General features: G+C 41.6%; 1 protein-coding gene across 1 annotated transcript; it reads right to left on the reverse strand.

Moving 5' to 3' along the window:
- Window positions 1–7239: 7239 nt before the first annotated feature.
- Window positions 7240–23790, reverse strand: LOC109733414 (protein virilizer homolog). Its single transcript, XM_020292630.4, has 28 exons — window positions 23427–23790; window positions 21922–22010; window positions 20663–20786; window positions 19593–20255; window positions 19132–19503; window positions 18943–19044; window positions 18635–18817; window positions 17260–17401; window positions 16992–17173; window positions 16446–16531; window positions 15978–16026; window positions 15837–15903; window positions 15269–15750; window positions 15078–15177; window positions 14817–14950; window positions 14632–14699; window positions 14313–14532; window positions 13966–14181; window positions 13718–13870; window positions 12637–12690; window positions 12346–12557; window positions 12206–12272; window positions 11424–11740; window positions 10328–10508; window positions 8835–10253; window positions 7929–8735; window positions 7775–7846; window positions 7240–7676 (listed from the first exon to the last, which is right to left on the reverse strand). The coding sequence occupies exons 1-28, from the start codon at window positions 23499–23501 to the stop codon at window positions 7653–7655; spliced, it is 6660 nt and encodes a 2219-aa protein (XP_020148219.1). The 5' UTR covers window positions 23502–23790; the 3' UTR covers window positions 7240–7652.
- Window positions 23791–23882: the final 92 nt, after the last annotated feature.

Consider the following 23882-nt stretch of genomic DNA (forward strand, 5'->3'; position numbering starts at 1 on the left):
ATAAATTTTATTCATTGGGTTGCCTCCCAACAAGCGCTATAGTTTTACGCCCTTAGCTAGGCATAAAGCAAGGATCTAAGTTTTGTCATCTTTGTTTCAAGATCCATAAGATGCCCTCATGATTGATTCATAAGGTGGCCTAATTCTTGTTCTAGGGAAGTGTTCCATACCTTTCCTCAAAGGGAATTGGAACTTAATGTTGCCTTCTTTCATATCAATCACGACACCAATAGTGCGTAAAAACGGTCTACCAAGAATAATTGGACAAGACGGATTGCAATCAATATCAAGAACGATAAAATCTATGGGCACATAATTCCTATTTGCAAGAATAAGAACATCATTAATTCTTCCCATAGGCTTTTTAATAGTAGAATCCGCCAAGTGCAAATTTAAAGAGCATTCTTCAAGATCGGTAAGACCAAGCACATCACATAAAGATTTTGGAATTGTGGAAACACTAGCACCCAAGTCACACAAAGCAAAACACTCATAATTTTTAATCTTGACTTCTATAGTAGGTTCCCATTCATCATGTAATTTTCTAGGAATTGATAGTTCTAATTCCAATTTTTCTTCTAAAGCTTTCATCATAGCATCAACAATATGTTTAGTAAAAGCTTTATTTTGTTCATAAGCATGGGGTGAATTTATCATGGATTGCAACAAAGAAATACAATCAATCAAAGAGCAACTATCATAATTAAAGTCTTTGTAATCCCAAAGAGAGGGCACATCACTAGTTAAAGTCTTGACCTATTCAAACCCACTTTTATCAATTTTCTCAACAAGATTTTTACCGTCCGAATTATCGGGATGCCTTCTAACTAAAGTTGACTCTTCTCCAGTCCCTTTTTCATCAATCTTAACTTTACTAAACAAGGAATAAATAGAAGAAACACTAATCATTTTAAGATCTTCATCACTTTTGCAAAAGTAATCACTAGAAAACGCTTTTTCTAAAAATTCTCTTTTAGATCTAAGCATAGTTGTTCTTTTCTTACTTTAATCCATAGAAACATAAAGAGCTTTAATTGATTCATTAACCTTGGGCACAAAAAATTTCATCTTGAGATTTTCCATATCATGAGAAATTCTATCAACACTTCTAGACAATTCATCAATCTTATTCAACTTTTCTTCTATGGTAGTGTTGAAAACTTTTTGTGTATTGATAAATTCTTTAACATTATTCTCAAGATCAGAGGTGTTCCTATTATTATTATAAGATTGATTTCCATAGGAATTACCATAATTATTAGAGGAATTACTAGGAAAAGGCCTAGGATTAAAATTACCTCTATAAGCATTGTTATTGAAATTATTTTGAGAGATAAAATTCACATCTATGGCATCACTATTTTGCTCAATCAAAGTAGACAAAGGCATATCATTAAAATCAATAGGAGCACTTTTACTAGCAACCAATTTCATAAGAGCATCAACTTTTTCACTCAAAGAAGAAATTTCTTCAACCGAATTAACTTTTTTACTAGTAGGAGCTCTTTCGGTATGCCATTGCGAATAATTTTCCATAATATTATCAAGAAATTTAGTGGCTTCACCCAAAGTAATTTCCATGAAAGTACCACCCGCGGCAAAATCTAAAACATTACGAGAAACAAAATTCAATCACGCATAAAAAAATTGTATGATCATCCAAAGATTTAACCCATGAGTTGGGCAATTCCTTAGCATCATTTTCATCCTTTCCCAAGATTGTGCAACATGCTCATGTTCAAGTTGCTTGAAATTCATGATCTGGGTTCTAAGGGAAATAATTTTTGCGGGCAGAAAATACTTAGTGATAAAAGCATCTTTGCACTTATTCCAAGAATCGATACTATTGCGAGGCAAAGAAGAGAACCAAATTTTTGCAGAATCACGCAAAGAAAACGGAAATAATTTCATCTTCACAACATCATTGTCCACATATTTTTTTTTGCATATCGCATAGTTCCACGAAGGTATTAAGATGGGACGCGGCATCCTCATTAGGAGTATCGGAAAATTGATCTTTCATAACAAGATTCAGCAAAGCAGTATTAATATCACAAGACTCCGCACTAGTGGCGGGAGGAGCAATCGGAGTGCCAATAAAATCATTGTTGTTGGTATTTGAGAAATCACATAACTTGGTGTTCTCTTGAGTCATGATGACTACACAACAAGATTGCACTCAAAACCAGATCCGGCAAGAAAACGACGAACGAAAAAGAGGGGCGAATAAAACGGCAATTTTTTGTGAAGTGGGGGAGGGGAAAACGAGAGGCAAATGGCAAATAATGTAAATTGCGAGGAGATGAGATTTGTGATTAGGAACCTGGTATATGTTGAAGATCCTCCCCGGCAACGGCTCCAGAAATTCCTTTTGATGTCTCCCTGGCAAAGGCGCCAGAAAGTTCCTTTTGATGTCTGCTAGAACTACGTCGGTATTTCCCCAAAGAGGAAGGGATGATGCAGCACAACGACGGTAGGTATTTCCCTCAGTGATGAAACCAAGGTTGTCGAACCAGTAGGAGAACCAAGCAACACAACGTAAACAGCCCCTGCACACAAATAACAAATCCTCGCAACCCGACGTGTTAAAGGGGTTGTCAATCCCTTTCGGGTAACGACGCCAAGAATTGGCAAACGGACGTGAGATAAATTATAGTAGATTGATAGATCGAACGCCAAATAAAATAAATAGCAATAAAACATAGCGAGGTATTTTTGTATTTTTGGTTTAGTAGATCTGAAAATAAAAGCAAAGGAAAAGTAGATCGCAAAGGCAAATAATATGAGAAAGAGACCCGGGGGCCGTAGGTTTCACTAGTGGCTTCTCTCGAGAAAAAATAGCAAACGGTGGGTGAACAAATTACTGTTGGGCAATTGATAGAACTTCAAATATTCATGACAATATCCAGGCAATGATCAGTATATAGGCATCACATCCAAGATTAGTAGACCGACTCCTGCCTGCATCTACTACTATTACTCCACACATCGACCGCTATCCAGCATGCATCTAGTGTATTAAGTTCATGGAAAACGGAGTAATGCAATAAGAACGATGACATGAAGTAGACAAGATCTATCTATGTAGAGATAGACCCCATCGTTTTATCCTTAGTAGCAACGATACATACGTGTTGGTTCCCCCTCTGTCACTGGGATCAAGCACCGTAAGATCGAGCCCACTACAAAGCACCTCTTCCCATTGCAAGATAAATAGATCAAGTTGGCCAAACAAAACCCAAATATCAGAGAAGAAATACGAGGCTATAAGCAATCATGCATATAAGAGATCAAAGAAACTCAAATAACTTTCATGGATATAAAAAGATAGATCTGATCATAAACTCAAAGTTCATCGGATCCCAACAAACACACCGCAAAAAGAGTTACATCATATGGATCTCCAAGGGACCATTGTATTGAGAATCTAGCGAGAGAGAGAGGAAGCCATCTAGCTACTAACTATGGACCCGAAGGTCTACAAAGAACTACTCACGCATCATCGGAGAGGCACCAATGGAAGTGGTGAACCCCTCTGTGATGGTGTCTAGATTGGATCTGGTGGTTCTGGACTTTGCGGCGGCTGGAATTGATTTTCGTCGACTCTCCTAGGGTTTCTGGAATATTGGGGTATTTATAGAGCAAAGAGGCGGTCCGGGGGCACCCGAGGTGGGCACAACCCACCAGGGCGCGCCTGGGCCTCCTAGCGCGCCCTGGTGGGTTGTGCTCCCCTCGTAGCACCCCCCAGGCGCTGCCTTGGCCCATTGGGTGTCTTCTGGTCCATAAAAAATCTCCGTGAAGTTTCGTTGCATTTGGACTCCGTTTGGTATTGATTTCCTGCGATGTAAAAAACATGCAGAAAACAGCAACTGGCACTTGGCACTATGTCAATAGGTTAGTACCAAGAAATGACTATAAAATGATTATAAAACATCCAAGATTGATAATATAACAGCATGGAACAATAAAAAATTATAGATACGTTAGAAACGTATCACACATCGGATCTTTTCTTAAGAAGATAGATCCATGAAAAGTTGCTATAGTCATCAATGAAACTCACATGATACGTGTGTCTACCAACAGAGGCGGGGGCAGGCCCCCACACATCAGAAAAAAACAAGTTGTAAAGGCTTGGTAGAAATGCTGGTAGAAACTGGATAAGGTAATTGATGGCTTTTAGCCTTTTGACAAGAATCACAAATTGTCTCAACATTACGCTCTCCAACATATGGGAGCTTATTTTTCCTAAGCAATCGCTCAACCAAAGAAAAAGATGCATGTCCTAAACGATCGTGCCATCGTGTTGAAGACACTTTGGTGGCACTAAAAACTTGTCTATTGAATCTTCTAATCTCCGGAATCAAGGGGTAAAGCACGAACGCATCTACCTCGATATAGCACCTTCTCCGTTGCCTGATCCTTGATCAAAAACAAGTAAGGGTGAAATTCAAGAAAGACATGGTTGTCAATGGCAATGCGAAGAACGGAAAGATGACGTTTTGAAGCACTAGGGACATGCAAAATTTTCCTAAGGTGAATTTTTCGATGAGGGTTTTTAATAATAGAGTGACCAACGTGACTAATTTTCATACCTTCTCCACTTGCTGTGTGGATGTGATCTTTGCCACGGTACTTGTCGCGCATGGTCACCTTTTCCAGCTCACCGGTGATGTGGTTCGTGGCACCGTTGTCGACGTACCAGTTGGTGTCGACGCCATAGGAGCCATCAGCAGCTCCGGTCACCTTCTCGTCTTGGGAAGAATCATCTTCATCGTCCTCAAAACGATACCAACAATCTTTTGCCGAGTGTCCTGGCTTGCCACAGATTGGCACCTGGTCGCATCAGGGCATGACCTGTTGTTGGAGGAGTTGTTGCACCGGCCTCTGTTGTTGGAGGAGGAGGGCCGGCCGCCGCGTGTGCTGTTGGTGCCGCTGCTGTTGCCGCTGCCGGCGCCCTTGCCCTTGCCGTTCTGAGGCGGCCCGCGATAGCGAGAGCCTCCGCCGCGGCCGCAAGTGGTGGCGTTGGCCGACGACTTGAAGCCGCCTCCCGCGCCAGCTCCCTGGAAGAGAGCCACCCTCTGGTCGAAGTTACTCATCTGCCCGAACAGCTCGTCGAGGGTGACCGGAGTGGTGCGGGCGTCGAGGGCGGACACCAGCGGCTGGTACTCCATGTCAAGCGCGTTGAGGATGTAAGAGATTAACTCATCGTCCTGCAACAGCTTGCCAGCCGCGGCGAGCTCGTCGGCGAGTCCCCGCATGTATGCGAAGAAGGTGGCCACCGATTGCGTTCCTTTTTGCGCATTGGTGAGGGCGGTGCGGATGTTGTTGATGCGGGACAGCGACGTCGACGAGAACATGCTCGCTAGCGCCGTCCAGAGCTCGCGTGCATGCGCGGTGGAGGTGACCTGCACTAGCACCTCTTTGGACAGGTTATTCAGAAGATAACCGAGTACCTGTTGATCCTCTCGGAACCAGAAGGCATGAAGGGGATTGGGGATGTTTTCCTCCTTTCCATCATTGTCCTTGCTGACGACGATCTCGGCCGGCCACGCCATGCTTCCATCAACGTACCCGAAGACTCCAGCTCCTCTCAGCTGCGGCGTGATCTGAGTGCGCCATAGGACGTAGTTAGTGCGCGTGAGGCGCTCGGTGATCTGGCCGGAGAGGGGAGAGGAAGCAGCGGCGGATGAGGCCATGGCAGGAAGCTGCGGTGGAGAGGAGGAAAGCTAGATGGGAAGAGTTAGGCTCTGCATACCATGTGAAGGAACGTCGTACCCATCCTGGGCGACGGTTTCATGTTTACATAGCCAGGTCGCGACCTCCTGGCATAGCGTGCAAAGTTGGTTCAGATTATAAACTTGGGGAGAAAGAGATAACAGAAGTTACAACCATATGCGCATAGCTAAAGATTCTAACCTATCTTCGGTTGGACTCCTCCTGCGATGGTCATCTCCAAGGTTGTGAACCTGTCACGTTATGTCACGTAGGTGCGACCAACATTATGTTCAACATCCAACAGATGATGTATTTACATCACCTGCCCTAAAAACTGATTTAGGGTATTTGGTTTCAAATTTGTTTCTCCGACAGATGCCTTCAACGTAAAATTATGTGGTCCCAGTTTTCCAGCCTAAAAAAACTCCTCCAAGTGATGTAAATTTACATCCCTGCGCGGTCGTAAACGTAAAACACAGCCTCTCCTGCAGCCACGCGCACACCAACTGCCGAGTGAAAGTTCCTTACCCTACAGTCGCTTCCCCCTTCCCGTCGGCGCCGCGGCCGAATCCGGCCAAATCGACAACCGCGCATCGCCCAAATCGGACCGTCGCGTCTCTCGTCGTCGGATTCACCACCGCCCGCTGTCGCCACACACTGCACCGAGCTATTCGATGTCCCGCCACCAGACTGAGCTACCCCGCGCCGTCTCGTTGATAGATCTGTCGCCGAGGAGGTTGTCGCGAATGGCAGTCTGGCCACTATGATGCCGAGCTGTAGTGCGACAGCCAATGCCATTGGCTCGGTACCTTCAGACGGAGACGACGAAATTCGCCGCGCAAGCCTTTGCATCGCATGTTGGAGGCTCGGATGACCGCGTCATGAGTTCAACTTCCTGCAGATCAAATCCCAGGCAACCACGGAGTTTGTCGGTCCGCCGATGAACATTGTGTCCCGCAAGGGGAAGAGGGACACCCGCATCGTCCTGGAGCAGCGGGACACCCGGAAGAGCAATGAGGAGGCAATGTGAGGAAAAATCCACATCTCATGCAGTACGAGGCGAAGTTCTTCTGAAAGGGAGGGGACCATGAGCACCAGAAAGCGGGGCGCAAGAAGGACAAGTATTCCGACACCTGGATCTAGGTCAAGTCCAACAACCAAGTTCAGCAAGAGGATCCAGCACAACAAGGGTAGTGATATTTAGGAATCGCTCATACTATGTTTAAAAATTTATATGTTTGCAAGCTTCGACCATGGCAGTGTGATCGATGTAGTTTGAATGTTTAAACTTTGGGTTTATATCATCTGTTGCGCTCGCTCAAACATAAAACTGGTGCCCAAAACTCACTGTCTGGTGCCCTAAAATACATCATCGGTTCGAGATGCTCTTACAAGGATGATGAGGCATGGCTTTCCCATGCAGGATATTGACGCCCAATAAATGGATCTAATCCACCAACTCGCGGTTTCATATGCGTGTACATTATGGCTTGGCATTAGCAAGTATCCATAGCCTTAGGGTTGTTAGGTACCATGTCCACGGGCTTGTGATATAAAACTAATTTACAAAATTTGTCAAAACATTTATCTTATGGAACTGTACATACCGGAAGAAAAGGGAGATCGAGCATAAAACAAATACACGCACACTGGCCCTGAAACTCAGGCTAGTTGCGCATTCAAGCGAACATCATTCCGGACGGCTAACGGCCTGACCAACTAGAGCAGCAGCTTGATCATGGCCAGCGAGAATTCATGTAGCCTCAGACAAAATTGATTACAAAGTTTAAAACTAACGTCACAACATTAACATTACACATGACGACGGATAATTAATGATGCACATAGGCATAGGCATGCACTTCTTTCGCTAGGAGAGCCATCGCCGCTACAGAACATAGCCAAAGGCAGATCCAAAGTTAGGCGCCACCCTCCTATTTGCTGCCGCCAATGCGATCCTGTTTGACAAAGACAGAGTAGAGATTTCATTCGACCATAGAGGATCCGGACTCCATTGCGTTCGAACTTGTTGCTACAGCAGCGCATCAAAATATACCTGAAGCATTTGCATCAGTTTGGGGTTAGCCTCCAGAAGTTGGCAAAGCTTCGCACGATCGCTTAGAAGGCTCTGTAACAAGGAAAACTGTGGTCAGACACATTGGCAAATGACTATTTTTCTAGCACGTTGCTTCAGTAGAAATTCAAATAACCTGGATTGCTTCTTGAGACGAGAAGAAGTGGCTCAGATCGATCTCCGGTTCTTTCTGCTGTTGAGATGAACCATCCACTTGTGCAGTCTGGCTAGCAACTTGCGATTGTTCACCCGCTTGTCTCAGCGTTTGCGCCGCAAAGTCCTGCTGACTCGGGTAAAATTGCATCTGAGGAACAGGAAGTTGGTTCTGAAACTGCAAAGTCATCTGCGACTGGATACTATTTTGTGCATATGACTGAGGCTGCTCCTGCTGTTGCTGCCATTGAAGAGAAGCAAGATGTTGCTGGGTCTGGGATGGATGAGGCTGCTGAGGTAGTGGTGGCGGTGGAGGTGGCCGTGCTTGCATTGAAGAAACAGAAGGCTGAGGATTGGAACCACTCTGTGGAAGGCCAGATGAGAGTTGAACATGTTGGAGAGGTGTTCCGAAAAATGGACTAGACATTGGAGGCCTACCCATTAGAAATTGCGATGCAAATGATGGCAACAAATTGGACAGAATTGCGCTGCCAGATGCAGAATTTATGCCTAAATTTCCATCGTTCATAAGAGATGAAGACGGGTTAGGATGGACAACACTAGTGCCTTGATTATACAGATGAGATGCAGGAGAGCCAGAGCTCATTGCAGAATGTTGGGTTGAATAAGGTTGAGCAAGGGGTGCCATTGGTCGGCCAGATGAACCAGAGTTGAAGTGCTCCATAGGTACCCTATTCACTGGAAAATTGTTCCACAAGAAATTGGCGTCTGCATTAGGAGCATTCGATGATGAAGTACCATTGCTTGCTAGGGCATGTTCAGTTTGACCCTGAAAATGGAAGTTCACATTTTAGAATCTAAATTGCAACATCAAGTAAAAGCAACATGGAGACACAATTAGAGCTTGAAAAGACCCGTCTTCCATTACCTGAAGCCCTACAAAAGCGGTAGGCATACTAGCCTCAAAAGGTTGTACAGGATAATTAGATGGGTAAGCTAGTGGTCCATCCCTAGCGCTGTCCCTAGCGTTGTAAGATGATGACCTCCTTTGACTTGACTCAGGACTTCGTGTAGGCATGGAAGAAGTTGGTAGTGGCATTGGTGGCAGAGGTGGTTGGTTTCTGGAAAGCCTATGATCGTGCCCATGAGATCCAGATGACAGAGAACTCTCAGACAACTTATGTACACTTCTCTTCTGATAAGTATTAGGACGCAATTGTTGCAGAGGTGCTTCTGCAGGACGCTTGTTATGAGAGGAAAAGTATGCAGGTTCATCAGCATGATCACTGAACGCGCTCTTCTCCGGGGCTGGGCTAGAAACTGAACCTTTTCGCTCCAAAGGAACATTAGCTTCTGGAAGCATAGCTGTCCGAGAAGATATGTCAGCACCAAGACTCTCATTGTTCATTGAGACAGGTATGTCCCTCTGAGAAAAGGGACTTTTTTCATTCTGCTGATTCTCTGTCTCCTCAACAACTGGACCTGGAGAATTTTCCCCAACAATGACAGGTGGTTGTAGATTATCATCCGGTTGAGGAAAAGGTAGTTTGTCATCTGACTCCAATTCCTCATCAAAGACAATATCAATTTCTTGATCGTCATCAAGATCCGCCTTGGGTTGTCGCGGTTTCTCCGTCTTAACACGGACATTGTCATCCAAACTTGTCTGACTCTTTACTTGGGGTGCATCCCCAGATGGGGCTGGCACAGGATTTTGACGCTCCCTCTGCCTAGCCATAAATTCATCTACATGAATAGATGGAGGTCTTCCACTAAGTGTTCCGCGCGGAGTAGAATTTACAATATTTGATGCACTGCTTGCACCATCTATGTTCCTCTCTCTTGCAACATAATCATCTACATGCATTGAAGGTGGTCTACTTGTGTTTGGTTTCCGATGACGGAAAGTATCTCTGCGTGCATGACCTGTAGAGGCGCTAGTTGTATTTAAACTTCGAGCAAACTGTCCAGTAGGTTCAGGTGCTTGATTGTCTTTTATACGTCTACTTGCAGCCTCTCCTAATGCCAGTTTTCTGCTAGCAGATTGACTAGCAATTAGCTGTCTATCAAGAGAAGAATCGGGCAACTCCCACACCAACCTCTTCGAAAATTCACCCTCAACCGGTTCTTCTGAATCAGCAATAACCTTCCAAGCATTTGAAAAGAAGAGAACAGATTCATGATTCACAGACACACTGGCTAGGGATGGCATTAGACGAGATGTCATGACAACAGAACGAACCACTCCAAATGGCAAGTAAGTGCCTTCAAGAACCATCTGCACTGAATCTTCTAATAGGCCAGCATTCTCAAGAATAGAGCACAGTAATGTGATGGAACTCTGAACCTGTTAATGACGTCATCATGAGAAACATTAAATTAACAACAACAAAAAATGTAATTCGGTAATGATAGGTATACCTGATTTATAAGACTCTTTCCAACAGAATTTGACAAATGATCATAGCCCTGGGATATTTTCTCCTCAAAAGTCTTCACTAAAACTGTACTCTCATCCAAACTATCGCCAGAGGATTTCAATGCAAGACTACGTTCAAAGGGGTGCCCAAATAGACACCTCAATATGATGGGACCCTCAAGACTGTAACAAACAGAAACAATATAAGTACCTCATTATGTTATCCCAACCCATACAAAAACTGCACTGAAGATGTAAGAATGCTATACATCATAAATGCATCCACAGTTGCAGATACTGGTCTTTTTGAAGAAGAAAAATATTTGCAACCTTAACTGATATTAAGTTATTATCACATGCAGAACCAATTGCCAGTTAGATACAAAAAAACTAAATCAACAGAGAAAAGCAAAATCACCAGCCAACCAAGTAAATCAGAATAAAATATTTAAAGATTAGCATCAATATAATAGCTTTTCAATTACTTTTTCCTTTTCTTGCACACTATAGACCACAAGCCATATCACAGCCAGTAGAATTTAATATACTCCCTTCATCCGGAAATACTTGTCATCAAAATGGATAAAAGGGGATGTATCTAGACGTATTTTAGTTCTAGATATATCTCTTTTTATCCATTTTGATGACAAGTATTTTCGGACGGAGGGAGTAGTATTTAAATGCAGGCAACCCAGTGCTTCATGCAAAAGGGTTATATGAACATTTGACAAATTTGGATGCAGCTGAGGAAACTGGAAACTGCAAAGATATACTTGCACATGTTTTTTTTAATTACTTCTTCCTTTTCTTGCACACTGGCCACAAGCTCATATCAGAGCCAGTAGAATTTAATACTCCCTCCGTTCACTTTTGTAAGACCATTTAGACATTTAAGACAACACTCAAAACAGTTCAATTTCAGTTGTCTAAAACGTCTTATAAAAGTGGACAGAGGGAGTAGTATTTAAATGCAGGCAATCCAGTGCTTCATGCAAATGGGTTATATAAACATTTGATAAATTTGCATGCCCCCGCAAAGATATACTTGCACATGTATTATCAAAATATTCACAAGGAAGAACATGAAGTGATGTTTACCTGTCACCGTACTGGCTAAGGGCAATAGCACCGAGTATAAAAGAATAAACTGTTTCTACACAATGATCTGTTGGATTATTAGCGTCAACACATTTCAGGAGTCGCTTGAAGCACTTCAATAAAGGGGTAAAGCAGCGCCAGTTATCCATATTTGGTGGGTCATGATAAGTGTCACTCTCAGTTTTCTCCTCATCATCTTGGTTAAGAGTTTGGAGTTGTGAAAATATCAAAGGCACTGCACTTCTACAGATATAGGAAGAAGCCACTTCCTTGAATGCCATGGAACAAGCAAACATTTCCCGTCCAACTGGTAAAACCTGACATACCATTTTATAGCATGATGAGTATTGAAATGAACCATATGAAAACATGAAAAGAAACATGAATAAAATATAACTTCAGCATTAAGGACGGCATGCACCACAGGAGAATCAAATTTAAATAAAAACTGATCAACTGCAGCACTTCTCCATCAGAGAATATGCTATTCAGATATTGCCACAAAGCCGTCTGTTAAAGTACAACATATGACATAATTCATGTGTACTTGGGGATCTGGGGTATTTTAAAATGGTTGAACACAAAATTTTGGAATTGAGTTTCTTAAATCTAATTAGCAACACAACAGAGAGGACCATGATAGATCGGTAGCGTTTACTTCTCTATTTGAAGCGTTGAGATGGTAGATCGGTAGCGTTTACCATGATAGATCCGACAACAATAGAGAAGTAAACGCTACCGATCCGACAACCACGCTTCAGATAACACGAAAGTTATTTTACCTGGCATAAGACCAAGAGGTGATGCATGATAGAAGAGCACTCCTCAACGCTAGCATTCTCTGAAGACCTACTTTGAGTTAATATAATTAGTTTTCAAATGTAAATGATGAAGTAGTTCTGAAGTAGATAGTTGAGCTTACTCTTCAATAGCAGTCTGCTCTTTGCCAGATGGCTGGGCACTGAAGATAGATGCGAGACATCTGAATAAGGGAATCCTCCATTTGAGCATAAGTTGGTCACTTCTGTAGGCTCCTCTTTCAGAGATCGTCTTATCTTCCAAGTAAGATGCGTTGCTGCAGTTCTTTAGCAACTTATTAAGAACCCGTGCAATTCCCATTTTCCATAGCAATACCTGAATAAAGAGAAAATGAGAGAGGAGGAGAAAGAGAGAAACAATATACACAGGTGATGAATAATAAAGAACCTCTCACCTTGCCATTTGGATGTTCTGACAATTTTGCAATGAACTTAAGTAACTGATGCACCTGGAAACAATGCAATTAAACAACTTCAGATTGATGATGCTGAGGGCTATAAAAGAAGAACTAGATTTAGGGGAAAAGAAGAGCTCGTTCAACCAAATATAGTACCCGGTAACTAAAGGAATGTGCTTGTTTGTTACGACAACTAGCACACAAGTATAATTATTGTTCCAAAGTTTTACTGGGCTGTTACTAGTCAACAATGATTCCGGCCCAGAGTTAAATGCCCCATATATAGTAGAAAACGCGCGCGCGGGGGGGGGGGGGGGGGGGGGGGGGGGGGGGCACTACAGAGAGGACCATCTGAAATAAACACGGACAAACCCACAGACAGGTCAGGTTCCCCCCAAGAAACTAGCAAGTTTTCCAGAAGCAAGCCAGCTTCTGTTTGCATGAGGCCAGCAGTTAAATCATTTTTTTCAGTGCCACCTCAATGGAGTTGATTAATTAATATGTTTGAAGTTTGAACCATATATAAACCTCAAGAACAGAAAAAATGAAACAAAGTGGTCTTCCAGAAAAAAAGAAATCCAGGATTGACCACAGTTCCAGGAACCTGAACACTAGTCAACCAATTTCTGTTGATGACTGAACTCACAGGGCTTTATAATTACAATTGTCATGTAATGTCAGTTTTCTTCAAATAGTATTTCTACAAATTTGTTGGACACAACAAAACCTGCTGGGATCAGAAGATAGCAGTGTGGACCTAATATCGACTTACTAAACAAGATGGTTCCAACAATAGTGTCAAAACGGCAGGTTAGTTAGCTACTCCCTCTGTCCCATAATATAAGAGCGTTTTTGACACTAGTGTGGTGTCAAAAACACTCTTATATTATGGGACGGAGGGGGTAGTTACTAAAAGCTGGTCAAACAAGGGATTAATTACACTTCTCATGAGGAAACTACCTGGTTGCCTCCAGAACTTTGAACAGTAACCAGGAATGATGTATTTAACACACATTTTTCTGACGCATGATAACACTCAGCTATGCATTGCAGCCCTAATCCCTATGTATTATCATACCTTAAAGACCTCCCCCTCTGACAGGGAAGCTTCATCAACCTTGTCATTCAACCAAATAAAAATTGGTCGCAGAAGAACCACCGCACACTCAATCTTTTCAGAGGCAACACGAACAATGAAGATCCGGAGCATGTCTTGTATCACCATCAAGGCCTATGCGGTTCAATAGCTATATAAGTATTTGCTATAGTGAAAAGTCATTTGCTTTGGATGAAAAAGCACCAGATACAAACAAATCCAGAACATACCGAAGTAGCAAAGTTGTCAATGACACGTGCAAGTCTATCAAGTTGTGGCATCAACCTTACAAGTAATACAGACACATGTTCAGGGCGCAGGTGCCAGTTCACATGTTTCTCAACTTGAGGCCCTAGAATTGTTGCAGTACTCAAAGATCTAATAGCACTCAGAGAAGGAACTTCGACATTCCACATCCATATGCCTTCATCTGGGAAAAGATCACCCTTCAAGCACAGAGAAACATACACGAATGAGAATCGATACCGATCTTACAATTCTGCCACCTGCGTTTTTTGATGGAAACAAGTAGACATATTAAGGATACAAGAGATACAAGCGTAAATAAACGGCTTACCAAGAGACAAAGAAGGCTGCAGGCATCTTTTGGACCTAATGGTACTGATGCATTAGTAGGCTCAACATTTTCAAGAAGGCAATGAAATAGGCCAGGTGTCCAATTATACAGTGGCCAGCAAGCAAGTGCTGAGGTAATAAGCTGGCAAACCACACCAAAGCTTACAGCAAAACTAGGTAACATGAAAGACAGATCGGCCGCACAAGCTGCTAGTCTTGGGCTGAAATTATACAACAACAAAATATTATGTAAGATAGGGGAATAGGAGAGGGGGGGGGGGGGGGGGGGAGTTGCTATGCATAGAGGGCTATCTGAATACCTGACTTCTCGGTGCAGCCGCAGAAGAGCAGTAAGAAGTTTTTTGTTGCGGTATTGTTCCTTTGTTCCCTGCCAAGGTGGATACATCCAAGATCATTGACATGAGCAGCTTGAGGCAATTACATGCTTACACTGAAGCCATACTGAAACTGAAAGCATGACAAGGAATAGGACAGAACGTATTACATGTAATATCTGAAGGAGGTTTATCAGCAACACAAGAGAAGGAGTCATGAGATCAACAAGGGCTTGTTCATGAGTTCGGTCTAAAAGCAATTCTGTGGTGGAACTTAGTTCAGCACCTTCATCAACAAGGTAATCTAAAGGAAGAATAAGAGAGAAAATGGTTTTAGCACAAAAAAAGCATATAAACATCAGTCAACTTCATGAACAAGACGATATAATCACATTTTGAATAATAATCCAAATAAAGCACAAGGTGCTCACCGTAGCTGTTTGACAAGCGTTCAAGCATAGACTTGCAGTTCATCAGGACTATGTATATAACAGTAATCGCACCTTCTTCAAACAGGGAAGAAGCCACAGCCTTCATCGATAGCAAAAAATGATGGCATGAATAATTTATTGCAAATTAAACATCATGAATAAATAGAACATCAAAAGGATGATGAACTTACCTTATCTTCTGAAATAAATGCTAAAATGCGGAAGGCTGTTGTCAATTGAACCACAGAAGTGCTGCACAAAGCAACTCCATCAAAGTACTTGTTTGTAACAAGCTTCCCAAGAAGATTATCAATGACTTGACCATCTGAAGTATTATTTGAATCTGCAACCACATTCTCAACATCCATTGAATCTGACACGAGCACATTTCCAGAAGAAAAATGGGCATCTTCACCAGAAGCTAGAATAGCAGAATAACGAAGAAGCCCAACAGCACCATTTCTCTGATATATAACACCAGCATCAATCCATTCAAGCAACCTTGTTGGAGCATCTTTCCTGTTTGAACCTGGAGAAGACGAATGCAACGCCTTGTGCAGATCAACAGCAAATCCAATCCATGACTTGAGTGATGAAGCAGTTGAATCTGCAACCAAGACTTCAAGAATTTCCGCTGCTGAATGGAAGATAGCAAGACCCAATGGAGATCCTCCTGAGATAAGACAGTCAAGAAAAGATTTACGCCTTCAATCAAAACTTCAGACAAAATATCAAGAAGTACAGGATGGTTCCACTGACCATTTTTAATCATGGTTGAATCGAGATCCTTGTATTTAGAGATGGAACTCAACAGAACTGATATTGCCTACACCAGAAATACTTACATCACCCACAATGCAAGTTGCATTAAGAATGACAAATGAAATTAACAACACACACCTCAGGGAAGTAGCCAAGAGCTAATAATGCTTGGCGACCAGAATCGGACCTGCACCACATGATGGATTCTGTAAGCTATATATGGACACTAGAACCAATAATATAAAAATAAAGAACTTGGGCGCCAATTTGTGGACACACATAATTGTCTTAGCATCTCAAAATTCATAAATACACTTCAAATTAAGTATTCCTTATCATAGTGTTACTTAGGATATAAAAATTATTGATACTCAGCAAAACACTGAAAGAGGATAGAGTTAAAATTATTGAGTAAACTTTCAACAATATTACTCACTCCTTGTTTATTCAGAAACATAAGTTGAAATATAAGAATTATAGAAAGGCACTTTATACCGAAAGACAATGTCAATATTTGGCCGCTCACATCATTATTTTTACACAACTAAACTCCAGATCACAAGCAATTTCATAAACTATCCACCAAACGCTAACTTCAGTACTGACCTCGAAATGGCACAAAGTTCCCAAAGAACCCATAAAAGCTCATCAGAATTTGGAGGAACTGCAAGTAGCCTATTGGCAGCACTTCCCTACAGAAGAAAACAATTCAAGTCTGATCAAATGAATTATGTTAACACATCAACAGAAGTTAAAACAAATTCCACCAGGAAGAAACCAGAAGTTAGAAAAATCAATTGGAAGTAAAAACAATATTAACAGAAGTAGATGTAACAGCATGTATTGTGTGGATGAAACAATGGAATGAAAGATTTATGTAGTAACAACATGTTGGGGTAACATCAGCTGAAAGAATAAGTGGAAAGAAGATGCAAAAGATGGCAGTGTACACAATGTAGGAGGAACTTCTCTATAATTAATGGTTTGAACAGAACTAGGCTAGAAGAAAGATTTCCTTAGGTGAAGAACAACCCCCACATTCCAATCAAAGTTCCAAGTTTCATCCTAGTAATTATATTCATATCTCTGAGTTCAAAAGATCGTAAAATCAATACAAAATTGATAATTCTGATGCAATGAGCCTGCACAAACCACTTTAAGATGTAGCTCTGTGATCATTCCAACTTCCTGGGGGCGGCAGAAGAATCCTTTTGACAGAAGAACGAAGGCATGCCTAAGAGTTATGCATTCTGTTTTATTCATATCTTTACCATCTTGAAGAGAAAGAACTATAAGCTCAGTTGCTTCAGGTTGACTGAGCAAAAAAGATAACCCTGGAGACAGAAAAACATGAGTTCGAGTCATAATGTGAGAAAAACAAGATTCAAAATATCCCAGCTTAAAAATGTGTCAATCAAACCTGAGCGACAAAAAAGAAGGGAGAGGAGAATGGATTCAATTGACGATGTGATCTCCATCAATATTTCAGCAGCAGGCCCACTTGCCAAATGCATTACAGGTGATGATAATAAAGCTGCTGACAGAGGGAAAAAACCTCTTTCCTGTTCTACAAAAAACATAAAGCTAGAGTCACATTTCTAACATAAGTGTAGCTATTGCTCAGCGTTAAGATGATAACCAGCAGAGTGTAAAACAAGCAAGAGTAGCCACATGCCCATATATAAATGTGTATTTGGAGTTACATCCTGTGTTATAAACTGTGTGGATGTTATATATTTGTGATATTCACTGGCCTGTCATGGGTGTCCATACAAACAAAGGAGACTGCCAAAATTTGTAGCTTTTTCCAGACTTTGAGCTTCCGTGTAGTGTGCGGTAGCATTATAGGTTGGGCTGACACCTAGGGGTACAGCCCGACCAGTATATGCCCTCCTTCAGCCCCTCTAGGTCAAGCTGTCGCCACTTAAATCCCACTGATGGGTGTTTATCCCCATCGTGACTAGCAGTACATGGCACTTGGTATCAAGGCAGTCGATTGGTCACTGTGTCAGCATGACCATGGGTGAGAAGAGCAAGGTGTGATTCAAGCTGCGGCTGCTGCTAAGCCCGTCGCAGAGTTTATTCTCCTGTTCCCACACGTGAGGCAACAACCATCAAGGATTCATGGTGTTCTAATGCAACACGGCGCCACTATCACTAGCCCTCGTTGACATTGGAGCAAATTGTGCCAAAAAGAAATTTCAAATGAAAAATGTGTATAAATGTCACATGCATATGGTTGAGCATTTTCATTTGTTTATTGGTAGTTGATCACCTTCCAATGTTAGCACCCTCCTTACAAGGAGTTGAGATGAAAATGACAGTGTAAACCAATCTAAGAGATAAGGCATACTTAACAAACTTGGAATTAACTAAATAGACTGAGATGGGGAATCCTCGGCTGACTTGAAGAACCGGTTGCCTGTACTTATACGCGGCGGCCATAAACCCGGCCCCAAATGACAACAGTATTTCAGACATCATATTGACAATCATAAGAAATGAAAGGTAGACCATTTGTGGGACTTCACTTCTTTCATACTCCATGGGCCCTTATCAAAGTTGCCATGTTGCAAACAATTTCATCAAAAATATGGTATATTTTTTGCGTAAAAGATATATATTGTAAATCAAGACTAAAAGAAAAGATGATCTATGGAAAAATAGAATAAACACTCAGCCGAAGCAACCATTGCAGATTGACAACAAGGGCAAGTTCAACTTACATCAAGATTTAAAGCATGTGTAAGTAAAGAATACACAAAGAAAAACAAGAAGTGCATATCCCATGTTACCTGGATAAGAGATAACAAACATGAATCGGTGTCAAATTGCAAGAAACTGTACTTGGAAGAAGTTATAAGACCAATTGTTGCTTTGAATGAAAGTGAATCTTCCAAATGACTAGACTTGGATATTCTTCTAGCAATAGCCTCTGGCGAAGGATCTTCAATAGGGCCACATATCTTTATCAATTTCTGCATCAAGAAATATAATCGTAAAATAACTGCTAACCCACTTCACTTCCAAGGAGGAAAACAGAGTGTGTGTGCAGCTATACGGAACTGGGTCTTTCCTAAAGAGAGCAGTTCTAGAAACTTACCGACATTTCGGCAAGCTCGCTACTTGCAAAAATAAGAAAAGAAACTCTGTCCGCGGAAAGTTCATCAGAAGGCAGATTGGAAACCACTTTGATCACGGCAGACTGCAACACAACCATAAGCTTCATATAATCTGGAGAGTACACTAACAATAGATTTATCGAACAGTGGGTAGCTAAGAATATTCAAACCTCGTATCTAGATAGTATCTCATAAAAACGCAAACGTTGAAGAACATATGTAGCACGAGAGGCGATATCATGTCTTTCTTTTTCCAGTAGAAGCTTCAACAAAGAACAGTAGCCATCACTGCTGCCGGTGGGTATACTGTTCCGATCACTTCGTGGCCACCATCCCAAGAACGCTTCACATCCAACACCATGCCGAGTAGCATTCTCAACAATACCTAGGAGAAGCAATGTAGTAGCTGTAGATTTGGGTGTATTCCAGCAAAGCAGATTAATGATTTGCTCCATCCCACCAGCATCAACAAAATAAAAGCAACTCTCTTTTGAGGAGCATATTAGGAGAACCAAACTCAGGGACATCACCAACCAGTTATTCTGAAACAAAAAGATGGCATAAGATAGATAAATCATCTAACCCATTAGACATCCATATGACAGTTCATCAAGTGGCATCAGATAATTACCTGAGAAGGGCATTGTAGATCAAGTAACGAACAGTTTCTATAATATGGGAAACTATTGTTAAACAACTCAAGTATCGTTTTAGTCGTAGGCAACTCCTCCAATCCGACGGCAAAGCCATCATCACCAAAACGAGTAGCAGCGACAGAATGGACATTTTTCCAAATTTCAAACAGCTCATTGCTAGCTTCAGTGTGAACATTATTACTTTCCTGAGGATCAAGATTACTCTTGCTGAAGCCATCTGCCAAGTCTTGATTCCAACTATGTGGCATGCAGTTCGAATTAGTCACATATTTTGAAACAGCTGAGATAACTGCACTTCCTAGGTCAGGGATCAGATTCTCCACATTGGGTATTTGGTGCATTTTGAGAGCTAAATATAGTATTTTCTTCACTTCAAGTGACAAGTCCAAATCTGTGGACTGAAAACTCAATGGTTTGATCGAAGATAATGACTCTTCAAATTTGAATTTGGATGAACGTAGTGCCGGTGGAAGGTCTTCAAATTTTCCCTCTGACGGAGAGCTAACCACATTGGCAAGAGAATGATCTAGGCCTAGTTCTATGTTGAACTGACCAAGGTCTTCGGCAGTATTCCCATAAATTACAAGAGTGAGACTGCGATAAGTTCCCCGCAGCACTAGATGATTTGTTACAATAGCCTGTAAAGTAAAAGAAACAAAGAAAAATGTCTCAAGCAACAGAACAGACCAACTCTGAATGGAAGAACAAGACAAAGATGTGGCAAACATAAGGAACTGAAGACTACCCCTTAATAAAAAATACCAGGGGAGTAAGGCAAGAAAAAATGAACGGAGTGACATGCAGCATCGGTCATTAAGCATGTGCAACTGTACCACATAAGCAACTGGGGCAGTATCCATTCAACTAAAATCTGTAAACTTTCTAGTTAACAAGTTCACAATTTAACATAAATTTATAGCAAGCATGGCATTCTCACATTTAGTAGTGCAGATGGAAAAAGAAGATACAACACGCGGCCAGAAAGGATAGACACATATAGGCACAAGATAGGAATATTTATCAAACTTCAAAGCAAATGACATACCTCAACTTCAAGCACATTGGACGAGGAGTGTGAATACAAGAAAGGCAGGCAAAGGCGCCTAAATCGAGACTCCCCATCGCAGTGAACAAAGACTTCCAAAGCAAATGATGGTGGGGATGTTGCACTGATATAACACAAACAACATTAACGAAGGAAAATAGCTCAACAATGAGCGGCAGAAGAAGAATATTAATACATTTCAAACTGTCTGCACGTAAGTCTTCACATGACTGCAGGATAATGTAAATAGCTTACTCAAGACTCTTAAATTAAAGGGAGCTAGAATATTCAGATTGATATAAGGAACATTTTTTAGAAGTATCAATGAAGCTCAATAAATTACATTTGTCCGGTATGTTTCTATGTCAAAATCAAAAGTAGAACCTTTTCGGTAATTTACGTGATAGTGCAAGGGGAAATCATTTCAACATCCACTGGGAGCCCAAGCTACGTAATTAAAAGCACATGATGCATACCTGTGAGCCCAAGCTGCATATTATTTAGATTTAATTTTATTAAACACTTCACAAACTGTCATCGAGTCTCATTCGTACTACATTAGTGCATGGTGTTCCCTGTTTTCCAATAATAATGCACACTTTCATTTCCATGTAAGTTCGGAGATTGATCAAGCACTTTTTCTATGTTTCTAGTTATTTTTGCATGGTCGGTTGACTCAATGGTATATAATTATGTGCCAAACTACATTGTCAGGTGATTCTGTACACTTTAGTGTGCACCTAACTCCATAATGGTTATCAAGATTAATATATTCTGTTACTTTAGAAACATTGTTACAATATTCTGAGCTCTACTGCTCTGCAATATCTTCCTGCCAACTGCGCTGCTAGAAACTAAAACACGTTTAATTTGTCATCTAACTCTAGTGCCAATGAAAAATACATCCATTTAAGGACAAGCTTTTTCGGACGGAGGGAGTACAATGTAACACCTATAACATCTACATTCAACTAATCCACATTGCTACGATCTTCGATTTTCTCTTGTCAGAATCTGGGCCCAGAAAATAAGTAGCCTACGGATGTGTTCCCTTGAGCCCAAATACCACCCCACTAAAAATTTAGCTAGCCAAGGTTTTGCTTGCCTATGATTTGGCCAATGTGGCAAAGAAAAAGCACAAAAAAATTATTTATAAACTACAACGGCCAAATAACTAGAGGCACTCTTTCACAAGACACACTTTGCTATCAGATCTCGCCTTTACAAGTGCAAAAAGTATAAGGAGGAAATTTTCTTACCCAACAAGAGATATGTTTGGTGTAGAAGGAGCAGCATTTTGCTCAAGAAACTCACAGGCAGTAATCACAACAGGTTCAGAAAATAGCACCTGCATGATGCAACATAATTAAGTGAACTCAAGGACAAGTTATATATTTGAATTTAATTAGATAAATGAGTTTCCCTTTCACTCTCTCTCAGGACAGTAATTAACTGTAATCTTTAACACGAGGGTGAATAGCTGAAGCACATATAATTAATGCATTCTGCATATATTCATTTTAAGAAGCTTTCTTAATACTACCTTTGTCATGGTATAGGATGTATAGGAATTGACAGTTTGACGCTGTCTCCAAAGTCACACTTTGGCCATCAGTTTCTACGAAATCATGTTGCTTCAAATAAAAATAAGTACATATTATTGAAGAATTTTTGTGATGGATCTAACAATACCAATTTAGTATTGCAGATGTTGGTAATTTGATCCATCATAATGGTCAAACTTAAAAATTGTTTGATTGGCATAGATTCTTAAACGGCCTACATTACGGCTCAGAGTGAGTATTTATAGTAAAAGGCTGCTGTAGGTGTTATTAGTAAAAATAGCTGGTAGTTACAACAACACTTTGTTACCTTTGTTTGGGCATGGATTGTGAATCCCAAATGAGACGGTTACAAACAAGATCCTGTCTTTTACTAATATTTATAAAGCTAACCATGGTTAATATCATTCAATCGATTTCAGAAGGACACAAAAGGAGTTTATCCGGTCGATATATTCATTGAATATGTCTGTTCCACATAATGTGTACGTGTGGGCGCCTGTGTGCAGCATGTTAACTACTCCCTCCGTCCCGAAATAAGTGTACTATTGAGACACTTATTTTGAAATAAGTGTACTAACTTTAGTACAAAGTTGTACTAAAGTTGAGACACTTATTTTGAGACGGAGGGAGTATATGTTTGGCGCTAGTGACAACTTGACTATATTGGACACGGACAAGTGGAGCCACATTGCTGAGGATGTTAGAGACCGTGCACATGAACTTCTTCACAGACATATACCTGCTAGTTGCGTGATTCATTAAGCCTGAATATGTGCCAAAGTTCAAGGCAGAATAAGTCGGATATACTTATGGGTCTGTCTAGGACACATCTAGATGTGACATAGTTACGTCACATCTAAGCTGATGTCCACTCTATTTGTGGTCTATTTTTTTTTCCTAGTTTTTTTTTGTGGCATTATATATTGTTGGACCTTAGATGTGACATCCTTAAAAAACATCTAGATGTGAATTAGACAAACTGTATACTTGTTTCATAGAATTGCTCCAGATATACTGGAAAAGGAAGTCGAGCATAAAACAAATACGTATGTAATCATGTGCCAGTCTGGTGCACCAAAGAACACATGGGATACTAAAAGCCGTCGAGCTTAACAATTCAAACGTCTGCTAACCAGGCAGTAGCAATATTTGGTGGCAGATCGCACAGGAGACTGACAAAAAAGGAGGGGGAAGCGCACCTCGTCGACGTACTCGTCCAGCTGAGAGTGGAGGATCGTCTGCGCGAACAGCACGACCGGCTCCGGGCGTCCCATCGAAGCGGGCCGTGTATTTCTCGACACCGGACCTCCTGAGCGAGCGAAAGCAGGGGCGCTAAAACCCTAGCGTCCGCCGAAGCGTGCAAGGACGAGGGAACGGGAGACTTGGCGATGCGCACGCGGGTCGCCGCAGCCACCGTGGTGAGACGAGCCCGCCCGGGGGTGCGGCGGCCTGTTTGGCCCTCTCGGTCCGCGGCGGCGGCGTGGGGTGAGGGAGGGGGGACGAGACGGAGGAGGACGAACCAGGTATTCTAAAGGCTCGGAATTTTTTTCTTTAATTGGGTTCGGATTCGGAAGGGTTTTCATCACTTTTCAGAAGGGAAGCAGGCGAAACGGGCTTAACTTGCATGTATTTACCGACTTGGGCTGTGAGGCCAG

This window comes from Aegilops tauschii, chromosome 7, assembly GCF_002575655.3.
Source record: "Aegilops tauschii subsp. strangulata cultivar AL8/78 chromosome 7, Aet v6.0, whole genome shotgun sequence".
NCBI lineage: Eukaryota > Viridiplantae > Streptophyta > Magnoliopsida > Poales > Poaceae > Aegilops > Aegilops tauschii.